Source organism: Equus przewalskii, chromosome 26 (assembly GCF_037783145.1).
Source record: "Equus przewalskii isolate Varuska chromosome 26, EquPr2, whole genome shotgun sequence".
Classification (NCBI taxonomy): Eukaryota; Metazoa; Chordata; class Mammalia; order Perissodactyla; family Equidae; genus Equus; species Equus przewalskii.
Genome location: NC_091856.1, coordinates 2,026,314 through 2,048,042, shown reverse-complemented (window position 1 = coordinate 2,048,042; position 21,729 = coordinate 2,026,314). Strand labels below are relative to the sequence as shown.

Sequence of the window (21,729 nt, the reverse complement as noted above, 5' to 3'; positions counted from 1 at the left end):
TCCGCTTGCGTGAACGTGACCCCCCCAGCATGGGCCGTGTAGGCCGTGAGCTGCGTCCTGTGGGGAGAGTCCTGCACAGGGCAGGCAGCCTGAACGCCAGGCCGGGCTCTGCACTGACAGGCTCTGTGGCTCTGGGCGCATGACTTTGGTATCTTGAACCTCAGTTTCCTCACCTGTCAAAGGAAGAGATGGCTTAACGTCTCCAACCTCTGTGGTTCTGAGAATCTGTTGGTCTCCCCGAGCCACCAGACCCTCTCATCGCTGGGGAGGAGTTGAGCACAGAGCAGGCTTCTGGAGGCCTCATCAAAGTGTGTCTTAAAGAAGGCCTCCCAGAGACTGTGGGGCCAGCATCGGGGCAAGGGTCCTCCACAGGCTCTGTCCGGGGGCAGGGGAGCATGGCTGCCCCCTGCCCTTCTCCCATGCACTCACGCACCCCCGTCTCCTGTGTCCAAACCCACCTGTCCTCCAAACCCAGCCCAGCCCACTTCCTCCAGGAAGCCTGACCCTTCTTCCAGAATCATCTTGCATTCCCCAGAGCTCTTTTCCCAGAGCTCTGATCCCCTTTCTGACTCTGAACATTGGCCTGTGTCAAGCCAGTTATGGTGCATTACTGCCCAGCACTGCACCCAGTAGGGTCAGAAAATGAATGAATGAATGGGCAGGGGTCCTCACTACTGTTCGGTCACTCAGTGCTGTTGTTCATTACTCAACAAATCTGGCTTAGCTTGTGCCACATGCCAGGCTCCAGGCTGGGGACTGGGGACGGACACCAAGAAGAGCAGGACCCAGCCTGGGCAGCTCCGTCCAGGGCTGAGAGGAGAAGCACAGCAGGGTGTGATCAGGGTGTGAGCCCCCCTGGAGAGGACTGTGAGCCCAGGGCGGGGGCTCCCCAAGGAGGAGATGGGGGCACTGGACTGGAAGGAGGCAGAACAGTTTAGCAGACAGGAGAGGGGGTGAAGGTGTGGCCAGGCTGTTCCAGGCAGGGAACGGGCAGGAAAAGGTGTCGAGGCGTGAGCGTGTGATACAAGGGGGCCCACAGATGAGACAACACGCGGGAAGGACGTGGCAGTGTGGGGGGAGGAAGTGCTCAGCCCGCGGCGGTTGCCCTCTGCATCATGGTGTATTTGAGACGGCTGCACACAGTCAGTCTTCACTGTGTCGTGGTGCATGAGTGTGACTGGAGGGACGGTGGTTCGGGAGGTAAATCCAGAGAGGTCAGTAGGGCTGGGTCACAAAGCATCCCCAGGGCAAACTAAGAAGTGACGGCTTTTCATGCTCCAGGTCAGAAGTTGGCAAACTTTTTCTCTAAAGGGCCCAATAGTGAATATTTCAGGCTTTGAGGCCATGTGCTCTCTGTTGCAACACTCAGGTCTGCCGTAATGGTATGAAAGCAGCCCCCGACAACACAGGAACGAAGGTGTGAGGCTGGGTTCCAGCACAACGCTGGTTCCTGAAACAGGCAGCGGGAGGGTTTGAGCAGAGGCCTGTCTGCCCACCCAGCCCCAGGGGGCGAGCAGGCCTTGAAACCTGTGAGTAGGTAGCCTGATCAGGTTTGCAGCTTCGGGAACAGAGTGGGACAGAGGCTTTGGTGAGAGAGGACAGTGGCCTGGACTGGGGGAGGAGGAGGAAGGGACAGAAGAGGGAGACACTGGTGCAAAGGGGGCCCCAGGTATGGGGCTGTGGGCACAAGTGGCCCTCCAACCTCCGTGCCCTCTGCTGTCTCTTGCAGGCTCCCCGTACTATTACAGTGCCGCTGCCCGGGGGGCTGCCCCGCCTGCAGCTGCCACTGCCTACGACCGCCACTGACCCTCGGAGCCAGGCCGGCGCCAAGCACTTACAACACATATCACTGAGGGCCATAGCCTCCCAGCCCCTCTGAAGACAGCCAGAAGGGCCCAACGAGACTGCCCCCAGCAACCCCCCACTTGCCTGAAACTCCCTCCTCCCTTTGCCTGCCAGGACTCTGGGGTTCTGTGGTGGGGCTGTGGGACTTCTAGACACCTTCCATTTCTAAGAGTCAATTGATGAGCTTCTCCCAATGGCAACTGGGTCTCTGCAAACCAACAGACTGTTCTGCAGACAACTGCAGCCCCCAGAGCAGCCCGCCAGTCCCCCAGCTATCTGCCCCTCCGTCAGTCTTCCTGCCCCAGGCCTGGGAAAGAGAGCTTGCTTTTGTTGCTTCAACAGCACCCATGTAAATACCTTCTTGCTTTTTCGTGGGCCTAAGGGTCCAACTGAGCAGACTGCCCACCTGTGATGCATCCTGCACTCCCAAAGCATCACAGGGCATCTTAGACGTCTACTGTGTGCAGGTGTCCCCTTGGCCCTGGGTGCACCCCGTCAGGTGGACTTGGAGCTGTCCTTGAGACTGAGGATACCCACCTCGGGGCACCAGCCTCCTGCTCATCGCTACTTCTTTAATGTCTTGACTGGGAGTCTCATTGGGCTGGTTATGCACCAAGCCCCCCCACCCCCTCCCCAGACCCTTCCCCAAGAGAAACACACTTTGGGAGGACACCCTGGCTTCCTGCCTCCATTTCCCTGGGCCCAGTGCAGTGCAAGCAGCGATTTTCTGTATCAAAGGACTCAAAGAACTGTAGGGGCAATCCCTCAGCCACGGTTCTAAGGATGTCATCCCAGACGCCGACTGCATGGTGGACTTTGGATGTGAGTTCTGCATGGGACCTAGGAGATCATGGTCCACGGTGGGGCCAGAGGCTCTCTTGCCTCCTCAGCCCCTGGAACCACTGACCTGAACTGGAATGTGTTCTCTGAAGTGTACCCAGGCTCAGATCACATTGGACACCCATCATCGACACTTCTCCCCGCCCAGGACACCAGCAAGTGGATTCTGGGCAAGCTTGTCCCTGCCATGTAGACAGTGACTAATGGAAAGGACTTTCCTGCACTGAGGACAACAAACAGCTACATCAGTCAGCCTGAACTTCCCGAGCAGCCCCTCGTGACCTCCTGGAGCTTGGCGTGCGGCTGGGAACAGAGAGCCGGGGTAGGGGCAGATGCCTGACCTCACGTAGTGGGTAGCCGCCTGTTGATGCAAGGGGGGCCGTGATGTCAGGGCTATGGCCAAGGGGCGGTGAGGCCCCTTGGGAGCCTGGAGGGGGAGCTTGGAGAACTGACCGTGGGTTGGAGCTGTCAGAAGAAGCCACCTGAGGATACGGGGGATGGAAGAAGGCCTCCTGGGAGAGGGGCAGGACAGGCAGTGCAGAGCTGGTGTGTGAACCGGGGGTGGTCCCAGGGGCCACCGTCTCTTTGCCTGGGGCCTCAATTCCCCGCATAGTCTCTCTGGCCAACTCAGAAGAGCCAGGTGGAGGCCCTGTCCAAATCTGGGCTGAATTGTAGCAATGACAGTAGACTTTGCTGCCTCATGTGACAGTGTCCTCAATGTCTGCATGTCACCAAGTTGGCAAAGAGCTAGGGCAGAGAGAGCCCACATTTGAGGTTATGGGCCTGAGAAGTCTTGTCCTGGCTGCACCTCTGCCTTGCTGTGGGACCTCAGATAAGACCTTTCACCTCTCTGAGCCTCAGCTGCCTTGGTCCAGCAGAGTCACTTGCAGGGCCACCCAACCTCTCTCCTTCCCTTCCTCTCTCCCAGGCTGCAGGGCTGTGACAGGTCATCTGGGACACAGCCTCCACTGCTGAGCGAGCATATAGGGATAGGCACCTGATCCTGCTAATATTCAGACCAAGTGGGAAACGAACACCCAGAGGGCTGGGAATCAGCCTGAGGAGGACCTACTCCAGCCCCCATCCAGGAGACTGAAGCCCGACGTGGGGAAGCCCAGGTCCATTCAGGGAGACAGAGCAGACCTCCTCTGGCCACCAATTGTTTTCCCCCCAATATCCCTACAAGGTAGTAGGATGGAAGAGGAAACTGAGGCTCAGCAAGGTGGAATCCCCAGGCAAAGACTGGCAGAGGTGGGGCTGGGACTCAGCCCCCTGAGCCCTGGCACATGGTGATCCTCCCATCCCTGGGGAGGGGCGTTGACTGTGAGGGCAGTGAGAGATGCTTCTGGGCCCACTGCCCCAGATTTGGTTTCCTGGGCTGTTAGAACCACTGAGGAAGCCCAGGACCCCGGGCAGAAGAGGAGCCAGGGAGCTCACGCAGGCACACCTACCCCCGGAGCCTGCTGGCAGAGGGAGGTGGCTGGGATGAATTGACTCCACCCTCCACCTGCCAGGTGTGGTAGGAGCAGGTGTGTTACCTGGCCCCTTCCCCCGCCCCCCTCCCTCAGGAAGTGGTGGGGTCGGAGTCTGCTGCATAGCCCTCTTGGCCTCTTGCACCCACATCCTTGGGTCTTGGTCCCTCCTGTGGCCTCAGGCTGCTGGAAGGAGGTTAGCCTTCCCTGGACCAGCTGCCTAAGGCACACAGCATCCTCCCTCGGCAAAGCCTACCTGGCCCAGGCATGCCCCTCCACCCCTCCTGTTCTCCTCTTGCCCTGACAAGACCCCTCCACACCTCTCCTCTCCCTTGAGGCTCTGCTGGTCCTCAGATCACATTTGTGTTTGTTAGACACCCACTCGATTCCTGGGCTGCCAGGCAGAAGCACAAGAGCACACGGATGCACACGCACGTTCTCACACACGCACCTGCTCTCACCAGCTGAGTCCCCACGCTGCCCGGCGGGCGGCCTGGGAACCTGGAGAGGAGGGTCCGAAGGACTGAAGCCGTTGGGTAGCTGCCAGAGAGTTCCACGTGGAAATCAAGGCCAGGGCCTTCACCAGCATTGGGGCCGGAGGCCAGGGCGTTCCTCATGGCCTTCAGCCCCGTGTTCCAGCTCTGACTTTTTTAAAAGGACATTGTGGATTTTATGAAACATTTCATACCATTAGTCTAGCTCCAACCTGGAAAATCTGATGACATATCAAATCCGACACCCTCCCCAGGCGCCTTAGTCAGGGTTGGCCCTTTTGGAACCGCCGTTTGTGCAGGGCTTTGCAGTCCCCCGCCGTCCGCTGGGGCAAAGAGCACAGAGCCCATCCCACAGATGGGAAGACTGAGATTCTGGGCTCACAGGACAAGGCAGATCTCCAGGCCCCGTTCTCTCTCCACAGAATTGTGCCTCTGTCCTGGGAATGTATGGCCTGGAGACACCCTTCAATCCCCTGGAAGCCCCCAGACCTATAATGAGGAAGGAAAGAACAGGGAGCCACAGGCTGGCCCAACGGAGGGGCCCGGGGGTTGTGGCTTTGCTGGTTCAACTCGATGTGCATTAACACCCAAGCCTGCAAAGTCTTTGGCCAGCTTCACAGCAGCACGTCTGAGGTTTCATCCAGACGCCTTCCCTGCTGTGCCCCGAGGCTCGGAGGGCTTGCACTTGCCCAAGGCCACACCACAGCCCTGAGAGGGCCTGGACGTGGGCCCAGCTCAGACTCCAGGGCCCAGGGCTCCAGGGTCATGAGATGTCTCATCACTCTTTTATTTATCCTTCCCGCTATGGATCAGACTCCAGGCCTGCCTGTGACAATATGCAGGTGTCCCCGAGCAGAGCCACTGGGTGCCCACGGGCCTAGGAAACGCAGATCAGAATCCCAGGCCAGGCAGGTGGAGTGATGTTGCCCCTCGGGCAGGGTGGCAGCGTGAGTGGTGGGACCCGAGACATGCAGAGCATTTGCTGCATCCAACAGCATTCAAGTGAGAGCTTTTCCAATGCTCTTCTAGCCAAGAAAACATGTCTGTGGGCGAGATTTCACCCACTGGCCACCAGCTTCTGACCCCCGATCTTTGTCCGGTGCCTCCTTTCTTCTTCACCTCCTTGCCCTTCAGTGCAGATTTGGGGGAAATGGGAGCCCAGAGAGAGGAGAGACAAGCGTCGGGTTGTCCGGCCAGTCGGTGTCAGGAACAGACCCCGGCCCCCGTGCCCTGCCTCCTCATCCTGGGCTCTCGCAGGCTGGGCTTGGAAGGTGAGCCGGTGGAATGTTGGGGGCGGTGGGGGTGGAGGGTCTGTGGGCTCTGAGGGAAGTCAGTGCTGTGGGGGCCTCTCCCACGTGCAGAGAAGAGCCGCAGATGTGACCACGGGGCACTGAGGGGTGAAATCCCTTTATGAGGAGTCATGTCTCGGAGCCACTGCCCTGCCTTTGGCAGCCCCTGGCACCCAGCTGCCTCCTTCTGGATGACATTTCAGTCAGAATTTAGCTCCAAGCCATGGGGAGCAAATCTTAAAAACAAACCAAGCACTCCTGACAAATACCTGGAAACAAGAAATGTCCGAAACACAGCTTCCCCACAAGTAGAGAGAAACTCAGGCCCCTGGGTAGTCCAGGCCCTGGCTGGAGCTGGTGGATGCCACAGCACTCTGGGCTGGACCAGTTCCCCGTGGCCCTGCTACGAGGCCATCTCTGCAGCCTCGGCCTTGTCATCCATCTGGGCACCTGCCTCTGATGGTTTCCAGGCACGCACACCAGTGCTCCTAGAAAATTTATTCCTTTAGTTCTTTTGGCCTCAGAGAGGTCCAAGGCAAATGCATTCCTTAAAAGCTAACAAAATATGTTGTTGGAAAGTTGGACAGTCAGGCCACGACTCCCAGCCCACAGTCTGCCCCACCTCCCGCAGCCCTTCAGTACCTTGTCCCCTGATGTCCTCGCACCTCAGGATTCCCCTTTGCATATTCATGATGGAGCCACAGTGTTGATCCTCACTTCCCCATTGTCAGCTCACGGCTGCGCCTCCAGAGTGGCGGCCAGTCCCCAGGGGCCGCTGCAGAGGACTGGAAGCGAGTCCCTTGCCCGCCCACTCTCCTGACAAGGGTCTGCCGCTTTTCTCACATGGCTGCTTGCTGGGAGCAGGTAGACACCAGTCTTTGCTTCATTTGCTGTAATTTTTCCGCACTTGGGTCCTGTTCCTGGACACCTGCTGGATCAAAAGGGACCTCAGGGCCACACCCCTGCCATTCTAGTGTTTCAATCCATATGTTCCCAGGGGTCCCGTTGAGCCCGTCTCCGCGATGGGGGTAAAGGTAACCTCCATTCGCTACATCCAAATAGTCTTCCCACATCGCAGACCCCTGAGCGGCACCAGGAGAAAATGCAGCTGTTCCTCCATTTCCTGGGGGAATCTCACATTCTACAGTGGAGCTGGTCAGGTAGTGTATTTGGCCTGTGGGCAGGAGAAAGAGGGCCGGATCCCCCCTTTCAGCTTTGGGCAGCTCTGGGCATGGCAGGGGGAGGGAAGCGTGTGGACCAGCAGGCAGAGGGACAGCTCGGGAATGGGGCACCCTCACCCCGACTCTGAGGCCTGGCTGGAAGGGGCAAGCTACAGCCTCCCCCATTCAACCCCTGGCCCACCCAGTCCTGCAACTACGGCCGCCGGGCCACACTCATCCCCAAATTGCCACGCTTGTGGCCACGTCCCTCATCTTCTCCAGAAGCACCGTTAAGAACAAGTGATTTTGGAGGATGGATTTTTGATTTACAAATGGTGCATTTCCCTTGGAGTGGAACAGAAAGGAAACCATTTAATGGCTCCCTTATTTTCAAGCATGAATACATTTTAATGAAACTATTTTATTGTATTTGAGGAAATGGAGAGTTGAATATTCCAACCAATCAATAGCCAATTAATTGCTATACAGCTAAAAAGAAAATAAATAAGTCCTGAATCTATTTGAAATGCCCTGCAAAGCTCAGAGCCTCCAAATCGGGCCTCCCCCGCGATGCGTGCGCATGTCAGTATGTACATGCACACACGCACGCACACCCCTACACCTCAGACATACTTGAAACTCAGACAGTGCTGACTGTCCTCATGCCGGTTCTTGCCTGCTCTCCTGCCTTTGGTCAGAGACGGTGAGCAGACCTGGCAGCAGCCCGTCCTGGGGCTCGGGAAGAGGCCCCAGCTGCCAGCATGGTGTGGGGGAGCGGGCAGCGAGGGCCCTGCCTTGTGGCCCCGGCTGCTGGGCCTCCATGCTTGGGCCCGGGGTAGAAATCTGACCGGGTTTTGCCCTGACTCTTGCTGGAAGATGCTGCCCTAGCTTTTCACCCTCTAGTGGCCTTTGGACATTGAGCATTTGTAGAAATGCAGATTACATTGCAAATGGAACTCTTTGCCAGGAAGACACATGGATTTTGCTTTTCATTCTTTGAGACAGCTGACTTGGTCTTAGGGACTGAACTTCCAGCATCAGAGAAATACATATCTACTGTATCCACCAAAGTTTGTGATGCCTGCATAGACGATTACTTGTAAAAAAAAAAAAAAAAGTACAAAAAAAACCCAACAAAAAAACCAACTACAATTGAATTGCCTTTGAAAGTGGAAGATGATCTGTCTCCAACAGATTGAAAAAACGTGCTTCTTAAAAATGTGTATGTTTTGTATTCTTTTTTTCTAGTAGGAAATAACTGACTTGAAATATTGGTAGTTTTTTTCTTAGTGATGTGTGTTGCTTTTGTGTGTAATAATATTTGAATGTAATTACAGCAGTGCCAATTTGCCAAAGATGTTGGACATATTTTTCTTTTCTTGAGAGGAGGGCAGGGGCTGGGGTGGGACTGGGGAGAAAACCGGGATGGGATTTTGGTTTAATTTTTTCACTTTTTTTTTCTTGTCAAACCTGGAATTTGTGGTTTTATTCTAAGTTAAATGGTTGACTGCAACAATTTTATTTTAGATTAGTTGGAGAAACTTACAATAAGATTGGCGTAGTTTCAATATCTGTGTGTCTTTTCATGAGTGATTGTTACTTGTGAAGAATTGGTTTTATGTAACCTTTATGTGAGATAATTATTTGTAAATATTTGCCATAATTTTATTGGTTCCTAAAATAAAAGTAATTTTTTAAGTTCAGAAAAATAATTTGACCTCGTTTTTACAACTTCATAGATGGTCTTTGACAGCTTTGACAAAGCCACATGGGGTTGTGGGGAGCTTTACTGGCTCTCCTGATGAAGTGGGGCTCGGAACCAATCCGCGCAGCTGGGACGACGCGCTGCAGTGTTAGACTGCGGCCTGGGCGGCGCGGTAGGGGCAGAATGCCTGCTCTCGAGAGAGCCCAGGCCTACCGCCAGCCGGGTTGGCAGGATGAGCCCGTGCGCCTGGCTCTGGGGCTCTCTGGCTGGGGAACCTTGGCTAAATTCTGTAACTTCAACTTCATTAAGGTTCCAAAATGGTCAGTAACAGCCACCTCATTCATTCATTCATTCAACAAATAGTGGTTGAACATCTACTCTGTCCCCAGTGCTGGGGACACAGCAGTGAACGGTGCTGACATGGACCCTACTAACACGAAGCTTACCCCCTATGAGCTTCCTGTGAGGACTAAGCTCGCGCACACTGAATGTGTGCTCAGTAATGGTGTGCGAGTGCCCACAAGCGCTTAACCTTGATTCGGGCTGGATCTTAAAACTACCTGGAACCTGAACTATCTGGGTGCTCCCACATGCCTCTAACATGCAGAGCTCAGGGGACCCCGTCTTTGGGCTCCAGAGTGATAGGTCCTGTCTGACCAGCGCTCAGAGCCTGGCAGTCCCCAGTCCTTCTGCTGGAGGTGCCCTGTCCCTGTCCCTTCAGAGCTGAGCATGTTGGCTGCACGGGAGCCCTGAGGTGGCTTTCCGTCAGGGGCAGGGCAGCTGCAGACCCGAGCCCTGCCCCTGCTGGGCGGTGTCAGTCTGCAAGGGCAGGCAGGGACCGCTGCGCCCCTTGGCACAGTGTGTGCGACGCAGTAATTGCCAGAGATGGAGTGGGTGAGTGACCGCATGGGCTGTGACTCATTCATATTTAATAAAGCCAGTTGCGCAGCCTCCATCCATTTCGGCAATGGATGGTGACGAAGGTGATTCCTGGGGGACAGGCATGCTGCTGCGTGGAGCACTGGCCCAGCTCCTTGCTTCCCATGCTCATGACTGAGAGGCACAAACTTCAGGGAGAAACGATGGCGTTTTGGCACTGAAAATTGGACCCCAAACCTATGAGAACTGATGAAGCAGAGTAGGCTTGTCCCTGGTTCTCCTAGGACAGAGGCCTCCCTCCTGCCCTCCTCACTATGGGGCACCAGTGTCTGTAGGAACCAGAGCAGGTGCAGCCCCCCACATGACAGCGGAACGGAGGCCGTGGGCAAGGCCTCCAGTAAGGAGTGGGGCCGTGCCAAGCCTGAGCGTGCTCGGGCAGCCTCCCCAGCACCTCTGCCCTCGGTGACCGTCAGAGAGAGGCAGAGGGCAGTGTCTGAGGTCTGCCAGGTGAGGCTTAAGCCTTCGGCCCTTTTGTTCCTCTAACTCTCCCTGGAGCCAGGCCCCCTGCTTGGTGCTGGGTACAGAGGTGACCTGGAGGGGGCATGAGGCTGCCCCAGGGCTGTGAAAAAGGCAGAGGGATGTCTCAGTTCCAGCTTCTGATGGTCAGTTTGCTGATGTCAGCAGTCTCTTAATTCTAGAAGCCTTGGTTCCTTCATCTGTACAATGGTTATAAACTGGATAACATTTACTTCGAAGATGTTGTGAGGAACAAATGCTATGCACTGTGTGAAAGTTTTTCCAAATGATAAATGTGAGTTTTGCCAAGATATTTTCTCTGCTGTAAGGAAGTCAAAATTTTACACCCAAAAGTCAAAGTCTAGTTGGAACCTCCTCCAAGCCAGGCTCGGCGCTGGTGCGGGAGGAGCATTGCCAAGCTGGATTGTTCGTGTCCCCTTCACAGTCGTGTGTTCAAACTTAGCCCCCATGTGATGGTGTTAGGAGGTGGGCCTCTGGGAGGCGCTGAGGCATTGAGGGTGAGCCCTCACCATGGGATTAGTGCCCTCATAGAAAGAGACCCCAGAGAGCTCCCTCACCCCTCCCACCACGTGAGGCCATTGGAAAGGGGCCCTCACCAGATACCGAGTCCGCCAGTGCCTTGCTCTTGGACTTCCCGGCCTCTGGAACTGTGGGAAATAAATGTATGCTGTTGAAGCCACCCAGTCTTTAGTGTTTTTCCTATAGCAGCTTGAAAGAATCAAGACAAGGGTGGAATGCAGAAATGAACCTAACCAGGAGCCTACCATCTGGGGAAGGTGATGTGCGTATTTTAATTCCAGGCAGCACACACCCAGCGCTACCTATGAGTAGGGCAGATAGGGAGGTATGGGCCCAGAGAGAGCATTCCATTTAGTTGGGGAGGGGTGACCAGGGAAGGCTTCCTGGAAGAAGTGGCTTTTGAGCCAAGCCGTGAAGAGTAAGCAGGATTCCAACAGGGAAATTTAGAGAAAGTAGGAAGGAAAGGCATTCCAAGCAAAGGGAACAGAGTGCTCAAAGCCCCACGGTGAGGAAAGGGGAACATGGAGAGGAGACACGAGAATGTTCACCTCTGAGCCGACCAGGCCCTGTGGCCCTCTCCCCAAGCCTGCCTTCTGATTTTCTGTGGGTGCCACTGGGTCAAAGGTGAAGGCTAGCCTGGACTCGGGTCAAAGGTGAGGGTGAGCCTGGGCTCAGATCATTTCCTAGCAGGTGGAGTTGCTCCAGGAGGAGGCGGCAGTGGCACGTGCCGGCAGAGACTGAAAGCCCTTCTTGGAGGCTGCAGAGGGGGTGGGGCAGATGGAGTTCCAGCCCCACAGATGCAGCAGCCTCTGGACCCCGTGGCCGCTGGGTGATGATGGGGTGAGGGGACTCTTCTGGCCATCTTAGCACTGCTGTGGCCCCCCAGTGCGTGCCTCAACAGCTGTCTCCAGGAGAGATGTGTGGTCTGCACAGCCCAGGGGAGCGGGTGGCCACCGCTGGGAACAGAGCCAGAGGAGGCCCCATTAGCAGGAGACACAGCACGGTGAGTTGGGACCACTGGGGGCATTAGCACCCCGGGTGCTTATTTTTTGCTAATCTGTATGTCCTGATTTTTCTTCAATGAAGATGCATTATACACAATTTTAAAATGATTTTTAAAAATTCATGTTGCTGCCTTGACTGGGTCTCACCAGCAGACTCTGCTGGGCGCCTTTGCGAACCCCCTCAGACAGCTCTGAGGCCTGTACCAGGGAGCCGCCTGCAGTGGTTTGCTCGGGCCGCCGTGACACGTACCGCAGAATGGGGCCCAAACAGCAGAAATGTGTGTCCTCACAGTTCCGGATGCTGGAGGTCCCAGATGGAGGCGGAGTTGGCAGAGCTGACGTCTTCCGTGGCCTCTCTCCTTGGCTTGCACATGGCGCCTTCCTGCCTGTGTCCTCACACAGACTGCCCTGAGTGTGTGTTGTGTCCTAACCTCTTTCTACTGGAAGGCACACTAGATTAGGGCCCACCCCAATGATCTCGTTTTACCTTAATCCCCTCTTTAAAGGCCCATCTCCAAACACAGTCACAGTCTGAGGTACCGGGGATGGGACTTCCACACAGGAATTTCTGGGGAACACAATTCAGTCCCCAACATCACCTGAGGATAAAAGGACCCTGGACCCGAGTGCAGTCTGGAGCAGCTCTGCCTCCGCCTGTCCAGGGCGCCTCCCCCAGGCCGTCTGCCCGTCTGTGCGAGCCCCACACAAGCCAGACGCCCTGGCTCCCAGATCGCAGCTCCCAATGCAGCCCCGGCAAGGTCTTTACCTCACGTCTTCTGTTCAAATAAACCCTTGGTGGGTTAAATAGTTACTTTTAAAATTTTTAAAATAAAACTAGTAGGGTTATAGGTGGATATATGTCAAACCTCCGTATGAAATGTGACTTTGTAAGCTTAAAAAGATGGAAAAGTCTCAAAGGGAAAGATGGAAATATTTGGCTACTTAATTTTTAAAAATTTTTGTATGTGGAAAAAGATCTAACAAAAAGCAAAAGACAAAAAAATACAAATAACTTGGAAAAATAAACCTATGAAATGTCAAGAGGTGCAATGCCCTTAATAAATGAAAATTTTGTGTGCAATTACATGAAGAATAGCAGTGTCCCCAATAGAGAACTGGGTAAAGGACATACACAGATTGTTCACAAATGAAGACACGCTAAATATTAGTAAACGTCCAATCCAAGATTAAAAACAACACAATTAAGTGCACACGTTCTGCTTTGGCAGCCCGGGGTTCCCCGGTTCGGATCCTGGGTGCGGATATGGCACCGCTCGGCACGCCATGCTGTGGTAGGCATCCCACATATAAAGTAGAGGAAGATGGGCACGCATGTTAGCTCAGGGCCAGTCTTCCTCAGCAAAAAGAGGAGGATTGGCAGCAGTTAGCTCAGGGCTAGTCTTCCTCAAAAACAAAAAAGTAAAAAACAAAACAAAATAACACAATTCAACTTCATGAAGACCTTTTTAAAATACCCAGGTCTGGTGGGGGGCTAGGAAATGGACCCTCCTTCTGCTGCCGCTGAGCCGTCGACAACATGAGGCCAGAGCTGCCTGTTACCCGCAGCCTGGGTGCTCCCCTGGGACACCTGGAGGAACAGGTCCTGGAAAGGAGCAAGTGGGGATCCTGCACCCGGGCCTGCCCGCTCCCGGGTCTGTGGTTGGTCCCCGAGCCTGCTGCCTGCAGTCACAGGATGACGTTTACAGCCCAGGTCAGGTGGGAAACACAGTGTTTGGAGCCCAGCGGTGTCATCTGGAAGGGCGCGCAGGCAGAAGAGGTTCCCACATTATCCACAAACATATGTAAATATCGCGACGGCTCGTAATGTAACCAAGAAAATCACTTCCCGTTGTTTCCCCTTCAGTGATATTTTCTGCTTGGCTGAGTTTTCTTAGCGCGCTGGAAAGGCCAACTCATCAGTTCTTGTTGTTAATCAAGAGCAGTAATTGTCCGAGCTCAAAGCCTCCTGCCTTAGACTCTGCTGAATAGGATAACAAGTTCCAAAAATGCTAAGTAGTAGTTTCTATAAATGGGCCTTTTTAATAGGGAAGGCCCCTGAAGAGGGTTTGGAAAGAAAACCTTTGTGTGAAGTGGAATTAAAACATTGTGTGTACTTTATAGAGCATGGCAGACAAACTCCTGAAAGCGCCAGGAGTTCTTCCAGCACGGGCTATGTGGGCGCAAACTGATTTCCTCATTTACTCTGTGAACTTGTGTATTGGTTAAGACGATGATGCAATAAGCACATGCAATCAACAAACCCCATACCTTCAGTGTCTTAGCACAAAAGAGGTCTGGTTTTCACTCACATAGCTGCTAAAAGTGGGCATTCCCAGTAGGCAGGCCGCCTTCTGCAAGGTGACTCTGGGGCCCCGGCTCCTTTTATCTCTCAACTCTGCCGTCTTCAGCATGTGGCCTCCGAGGTTACCTTGTTTGTCTGCATCGAGCCTGGGAAGAAGGGAAGAGCGTGGAGGATGGTGCCTTGGGAGGTCTCCGTGGGCAGGGCTGGAAGTCGCACACATCATTTCCACTCACAGTCTGTTGGCCAGAACCAGGTCCCGTGGCCACACTCAGCAGCAAGAGAGGCTGGGGACGGTAGCCTAGCCGTGCGCTGAAGAAGAGGAACTGGGTCTGGAGACCACCAGCCAGGCTGCATCTTCATGACGTCTGTGAATTCCAGAGAATGTCAACCTCGGCTTCGCTCAGTTCTCTCCTATCAGCTTTGGGGCAGTGAAGGACCAACGGGCTGAAGCAAAAGAATGGAGTGAGCGTGTCCTGGCCAGTTCCCTCCACCTCACCTCTGCCCTACCCTCACTTGAACTCAAGCTGACACAGGCTTGGAGAACAATGTATTTCTGGCCTGGAAGAACTGAAGGAGTCCCGAGGCTTATCAGCAGCAGCCCTGCTCCTGGTCCACTCTGATCTCTTGCCCTGCTTCTAAATACAGGACTCTGAGTTGAGTTGTGAGCAACAACACCTGTGAGCATTTATTGAACATTCGTTGTCTCCTAGGCACTGACGCCTAATGGAATTTTTCCTGTTGTTCCAAAATTGCACAGCCAAGGCCCAAAGTTGGAGCCAAAAGTTCATGGAGATGGGGCCAGTCACCTCCTGCAGTGCTGAGAGGTGACAATTCCGAGTAGGGACCTCACCACCCAGTAACACCCCTCATTCGCCCCTCCACCGCAAATGCAAGAAGACAGAGGGAGGAAGCGGCGGTCAGCTTGGGGCAAATGCATGGTCAGGAGGCCTGTGGGCAGAGCTGCTGCCTCCTCTCTCCAAAGCCAAGCGAAGGCAGCTTTCCGAGGGTACCTTGAGAGTTTGGAGGTACCTTCCAGAGGGCAGACTGGAATTTCACTCCCTGGGTGGGCATCTGCTTGGCCAGCAGATTTGGCGACCTGACCTTGTGTTCATGAAGCAGGGGAAAGGAGAACAGGCAAAGATATGGGGGAGCCGTGTGGGTTTGGGGGCACCACTGTGGTCGCCACCTTTAAACTGCCCTACTGGAGTCCTGCCTCAAAGAGCCTGTCCCCAGGGAGGGGACATCTGAAAGCTGGAGGCCGTGGGGTAGACAGCCTTTGGTGGGGGCTGGAGGAAAGAGCAGAAGAAGCAGAGACAGAGCTCCTGCACCCAGGAGACGGCAGGAGTCGGGGAGGGGAGGTATATGGGCTCTCCACATGGTGGTAAAAGGGAAGAGATTCTGCACATGCAATTAAAGTTCCTAACCAGTTGACTTTAAGTTAATCAAAAGGGAGATTATGCTAGTGGGCCTGAACTAAGCAGGTGATTTCTTTCTTTCTTTATTTTTTTTTTAGGAAGATTAGCCCTGAGCTAACTACTGCCAATCCTCCTCTTTTTGCTGAGGAAGACTGGCCCAAAGCTAATATAGTGCCCATCTTCCTCTACTTTATATGTGGGACACCTACCACAGCATGGCAAGCGGTGCCATGTCCGCACCCGGGATCCGAACCGGCGAACCCCGGGCCGCCAAGAAGCGGAACGTGCACACTTAACCACTGCGCCACTGGGCAATTTCTTTAAAAGAGAATCTAGAGGTCAGAGAAGCAGATGCCCTACTTTTGGCCTTGAAGAAGCAGAGTGTCATGTTGTAGAGAGGGCCATGTGGCAGAGAATGGAGGGCAGCCTTTAGGAGCTGAGGGCATCAGTTCTATAACCCCAGGGAACCAAACTCTGTCAACAACCAGTGAACTTGGAAGAGGACCCTGAGCCTTAAATGAGATTGCAGACCCAGCCAATACTTTGATTTCAATCTTCTGAGACCCCAAGGAGAAGACCCAGGCAGGTCATGTGCAAACTCCTGACCCAAAAACTGTGAGATAAGAAATTTATGTTGTTTTAAGCCACTGAATTTGGGGTAATTTGTTATGTAGCAATAGAAAACAAATACAATTTCTCTACAGGCTGCTGGAGCCCCAGAAAGGTCCAGTCTGCCTTGGGGGATGAGGGAAGAACACCAGCCTCGAGGTATGCTTGAGACTGAAGTTTCAAAAAGAACAGGACTGAGTGTTAAATTCCAGAAGGAAACTGTTCTGATAAGTGGAAGTTACTAGAAAGTTCTAGAATCTAACCAAGATGTCAGTAAAAGTCCTGCCACTCTTCCAGAAACAGGGGAGGGGATATAGTTCTACATAGCACAGCTGGAGGTACTAGGGGAAAAATTAAATCATGCCATGTTTATACCTCAAAGAGTTGCGACTCCTTCACAAACTGATTTCACATGGGTTATCTCATTCAGTCCCTACGCTAACCCTATGAGGTAAGTATAATTGTTATCATCCTTACTTTCACAGATGAGCAAACTCAGCCTGGGGAGCTGCGGGGTCTCGGCCAGCTCACACAGCTGGGGACAGCGGGGCCGAGATGTGGAGCCAGGCTGTGTGACCTCCGAGCAGAGTCCCTGAGAGTCACTGCCCTCTGCTCTGTGCTCAGCGTGCTGGCCCAGCAGCTGGCCACGACGTTCTTGTGGAGACGCTGAGGGGATGTTCGTACTCCTCCTGAGAGACACACTAGCTGGGTGATGCCTTCGGGCCGAGTTCCCAAGGTGCTTCTCCTGTCACGCCTCACCTTGGCACTCCTTGATGTCGCTGAAAGCTGGATCCAGGAAGAACTAAAATTCCTGTAAAAATCATGAATCAACTGGGCGTACTGGGAACTCCTGTCAGGATCTGCATTTTACAATGAATTGCAGTTGTTTTCTCTTTGCTTCAAGGAGTCAATGCTCCTTATGCTGCTTGCTCTCTGCTCCATGCCGGCATCTGGGCTGGGCACCTGTGGAGGGACGGAGGGGAACTGACCATGGTCCCTGCCTCGGGGGCGCCCCCTCTGATGGGAGGAGGCAAGCCCGGGTCAGGACAGCAGTTAGAGGGCGAGTGAGCAGCATTCAGGAGGTGCTGTGGGACAGGCAGGAGGGACAGGCCAGCACGGGCTGTGACAGCAGTAATCAACACCTTTTCTTTTTCTTTTTTTTTTTTTGAGGAAGATTAGCCCTGAGGTAACTGCTGCCAATCCTCCTCTTTTTGCTGAGGAAGACTGGCCCTGAGCTAACATCCATGCCCATCTTCCTCTACTTTATATGTGGGACGCCTACCACAGCATGGCTTGCCGAGGGGTGCCTTGTCCACCGGGCCCGAACCGGTGAACCCGGGCTGCTGAAGCGAAACATGCACACTTAACTGCTGCGCCACCAGGCCGGCCCCTCAACACCTTTGCTGAGCAGTTAGCAGGTGCCAGCTCGCCAGGTGCACTCGCCGCAGCCCTGTGAGGAGCGTCTATGTTTTCCCTAGATGGAGAAATGGGCTCAGAGAGGTTGGCGTGTCCGTCCTTTTTCTCCTTTTCCACAGAGAGATTAAGCTGTCTGGGGAAGGTGGGCACCCCGTCCCTGAGATGCCCAAGGAGGAGCTGGGTGTCCATTTGACCACACTGAAAACGCTCATCTGATAGTGACTGGACTGGGGGCCTCTAAGGTGCAAAATGGTATTTCATTCAAGTTTTTAAAAGAAGACAACACATATCTGTGGTTAAAAATTCAAACAGAACAAACAATTGGGCAGGGAGTCTCATTCCTGCCCAACCCTGAGGCTCCCAGTTCTTTCCCGTGACAACAGTCTGTGTGGTCCCGGGGGCCGTCACACATATATTGTATAAGCACAGGTGTACAGAGAGAGATCGTGTGTATATATGTATATACACATATCTCTTTATTTAAAATCTTTTCAGCCAGAGAATTTAGTTTCTTAGTAAAATTTCCTCTTGAAAAAGTCTAATGTTTTCTTGGAAAAGTTAGAAACAATAGAAATTTTCATCGAACCCTTGTTAAGTATTTATCTTACTACCCACAATAGTTAGAATTAGATCAGCTGTGAATGAGTGAAAAGTCCAGAATAACAGTGTCTTGAACAAGACAGATGATTACCCTCCCTCAGATCTGGTGACCCTGGGTTGATTTGGCAACTTGACTGCAGGAGGCCCACAGAGACCGGACTTTCAGTCATCCCTGGCCGTCCCGAGGCTGTGTCCCTCAGCCCTGAGGCCCAGGATGGCAGCATCAGGACAGAAGAGACAAGGAAAAGAGGACCAGCAGTCTCTTAAGGAAGGTTCCAGGAAGCTGGCGCCTGACGCTTCTGCTTGTGTCCCATTTGCCAGAACAGAAGAACATGGCCACATCGAGCTACAAAGGGGACTGAGAAATGTGATCTTCACTCTGAGTGGCCTCAGCTGTCGGCTACAGATTCTCTTACTATGGGAAAAGCAGAGAGTGGATCTTGGAGCATGAGCAGCAGTTCTTGCCACTGCCTGTCTCCATTGCCTATAGCACACTGCCTGGTTCAGAGTAGAGGCTCTTTCCTTTATTCGTTCAACCAATCATTATAGAATAATGTTTGTTGTATTCAATAGAAGGGAGATTGGAGACAGGGCAGACTTGTGTGAGAATGACACAGGACCCAGAGTTTCTGCTTCAGAAACCCAAGAGGGATCAGTCGAGACACCCACCTCTGTTTAAGAGAATTGCCGTCTTCCTGCCTGATTTCTCTCACTCCCATGTCAGAAGGTCCTCACCTGGGCTCAGTCTTTCCACCTGCACAGTGGGGTAGGGGACATAAGGTTGAAGTGCTTGCTCTCCAGTGCTTCCATCTCAAAAGCTCAATGAGTCTGTGGTTCTCAATGAACTGAAGGCCAGAGACCAAGCTCTGATCATGAGGACTCAGAGTTGAAGCTGCAAGATCAAAGAGACTGAGGGCTCCTTGGGTCTGACCTGCCCTGTGGTGATCTTCATCCCTCAAAAGGCCCTCTACAGCCCCCAAGCACTTGATCCTGCTACGAGCTGGATTTCCAACATTGGCATCCCTTGAAAGGCTGGGAAGAAAAGTGGAGAACGAAATTGCAGAACTCTGGCCACAATGAGGCGCCTGTCACTGGAAATTACCCCCAAGCCGAAGAAGTGTCAGGTTGCCAATGGCAGCAGACGGCCTGTCAACAGAAGGTGTCTGGGGGGAACTATTAAAAATGGTGACTCGGGGTCCATGAGAAACAAACCATGAGGAGGAGGGAGTGTCTTCTGCAGAGAGAAACCTGTCTGCCTGATCCAGGGGGCTTTTTTTTTTGGTTTTTTTTTTTTTTTTTTTTTTTTTTTTTTTGAGGCAGAGTGATGTTTGGATGAACCAAAGGATGTCGTTACTTAATACTCAAATAGCTTTGGAAACTTTCCACAGCAAAGCCACCAAAAACATTGAGCTTTTTGAGAAGTCTTTGGGCATTTCCTCATGATTAACAAACAGGGTTGGGGAAAGAAAAGCCAGATGTCAGGATAAATAGACGCTTCTCTGAATGGAATATAGTAACATTATCTAATTCTCTAGGGACGAGGATTAACTGGTTTTAGTTAATATTTGATAGTTGTTGGGGAGAGTTCCTTGTGAGGAAGAAGTTAAGCCATTCGGAACTAAAGCACTGGAAGGGCTTCCAGGCTGCTTAGAGGTCTGAAATGAAATGAATCAGACGAGCTTCAGTGGGGCAAAGGGCTGGCTGTGGGTTTGGGGGAGTAGAAGACACAACCCCAGGAGCTATGTGGAGATTAAGCTGCCCCGGGGCTCCTTAGAAGTTGGACCTATGCTTCACCTAGGAGTTTTTTAAATGGAGACCATGCCTCTGGAATGTTTGTCCAATCACAGCCTTGGGTGTGCAGACACAGACACAGCAGTTCTCACACTCGGAGGCCGGGAGGCCCGCTAAGCCCTCTGTCCATGGTCCTGGAGCAATGGCCAATAGTTGCTTCTCCTTCTGCTAGGATGCTAGGGTTTCTGTTCAACTTCCCCAGCGATTCTGAACCTGGTGAGGGTTTTAATTTTCTATCTTGGTGAAAAATGTGTGGTTTATACACTGTCGCAGAACAAATAGAATCGGGATTTATGTTTCATAACTTACACTGCTTGTTTGAGTTTTTTCCATATGTCTTTGACAGTCCTATCACATTTCTGACAGTTACAATTTTTTTTCTTTCTGGGAGTCAGGGAGAAGCAGAGACAGCCTTTCTCCCGCTTCTCCACAAAGCCTTACTTGGGAGTATTTGTGTACAATTTATGGACCTGTGCGTGATGTCTCTTACTGAAAGAATATTTGCATGAATGTGCCCAGTGTGGGGTTGTGTCTGTGTGTGGTGTGCTGCACTCCAGTTTGTGGACATGTATGTGTTAAATGTAGTCAGATGTGTTTGGACATGTTTTGTGATGTGGTGGCGGTGTGTATGTGTATCTACAATAGAAACAATTAGCCAATTAAATGTCATTCCAATTCAGATGTCATGAATCACTAAACCTTTCTCCCACAATGTCATGCCCTGATGTGTCTGGGCGCGCCAGCAGCTGGGAGGAGTTGAATTGTTCTCCATGTCCCAAATTCCATGTGTTTTTAATTAATTTCACATGTGTGTTTACAAGTGTGGAGCTTTAATTAAATAGGTGAGGAAAATAGTCACTCCCGCTCATTAATCGAGCTGTACTCCTTCACTTTGCACTGCAGAGTTTTCATCAGCAAGTGCTGTTGATGTGACATCAGTCCCAATAGTTTAACTAATTCCTTTCTCATTATTAAAGCATATTTACAACTTTGGAATCGGGGCATTGGTGCGGGTTTTTTTCTGCTAGAAAATTCATCAGTATCCAAGAATCAGCTAGTAGCTCAATGTAAATTCAGTGTAGAATTTAGACAGTTATTAAGTGGATTTAAGTGGCTGAACCCTGGTGTAATCTGACCAGCAATGCATGAAGGAAAGACTTGGAGGTGTAAAAAATGTCAAATAGCTTTCTCAGATGCATTAAACTATTAATAAAGATAAAATGATCTTTGTGTTTGGGGTTTAGAACATCTCTTTTATGATATCGAGAAGCTACTTTGATTCACGACTCGTTGGCTTCCAGGTCTGGTGTCATTATTCAGAAGGTGTCAGGAAGAAAAGGGAGACGAGCTCCTCAGCAGGGGAAGGAGGGGGAAAAAGAAGCAGAGTTTTGGACTGGCTGGGCCCTGCTGGGCTGGGCAGGGCGATGTGACAGAGAAGGAATGATGTAAAAGGCAGCTGACAATGGCGGCCACACGCCATGGCGCCCCTGTAGAGGATCTCCACCGGTGCTGGGACAAATCCTTGTGGCCCTTCTGGGGTGGTCCTGGCCTCCCTGCAGAGGGGCCGGCCTGAGGCAACATTGGAGGGTATGTGGGGTACTCTCCGTCTGTCCCCTACCCTCAGCAGGTCATCTGTTTTCTCAGACCTGCTCTGTATCTCAGGACACCACACTCAGACGCCCGCTCTCTGGGAGGCACCAGCCAAAGGCTGGAGGGAGAGAAGAGGAGAGGTCAGAGGGTTCATCTCCCTCCCTCCCTGCCCCACCGCAGTTCTGCAGTGACTGCCTTCCAGAGTTTAATCTTCCTGCAGCCCCTCTTCCACAGCTCCTGCTCCTTCCCTGGGTTCTGGCAA

The 21,729-nt window shown here is 52.7% G+C and overlaps 1 protein-coding gene across 3 annotated transcripts in view; it reads left to right on the top strand.

Annotated features, from left to right (window-relative positions):
• PAX5 (paired box 5) overlaps positions 1-8,229 on the top strand; it is a 186,836-nt gene extending 178,607 nt beyond the window's left edge. For all 3 annotated transcript variants that reach the window (XM_070597088.1, XM_070597090.1, XM_070597089.1), the window contains one exon: positions 1,730-8,229. In XM_070597088.1, coding sequence (XP_070453189.1) covers positions 1,730-1,806 — 77 coding nt within the window. In that variant the 3' untranslated portion in view covers positions 1,807-8,229. The remainder of the gene's footprint in view (positions 1-1,729) is intronic.
• The last annotated feature ends 13,500 nt before the right edge of the window (positions 8,230-21,729 follow it).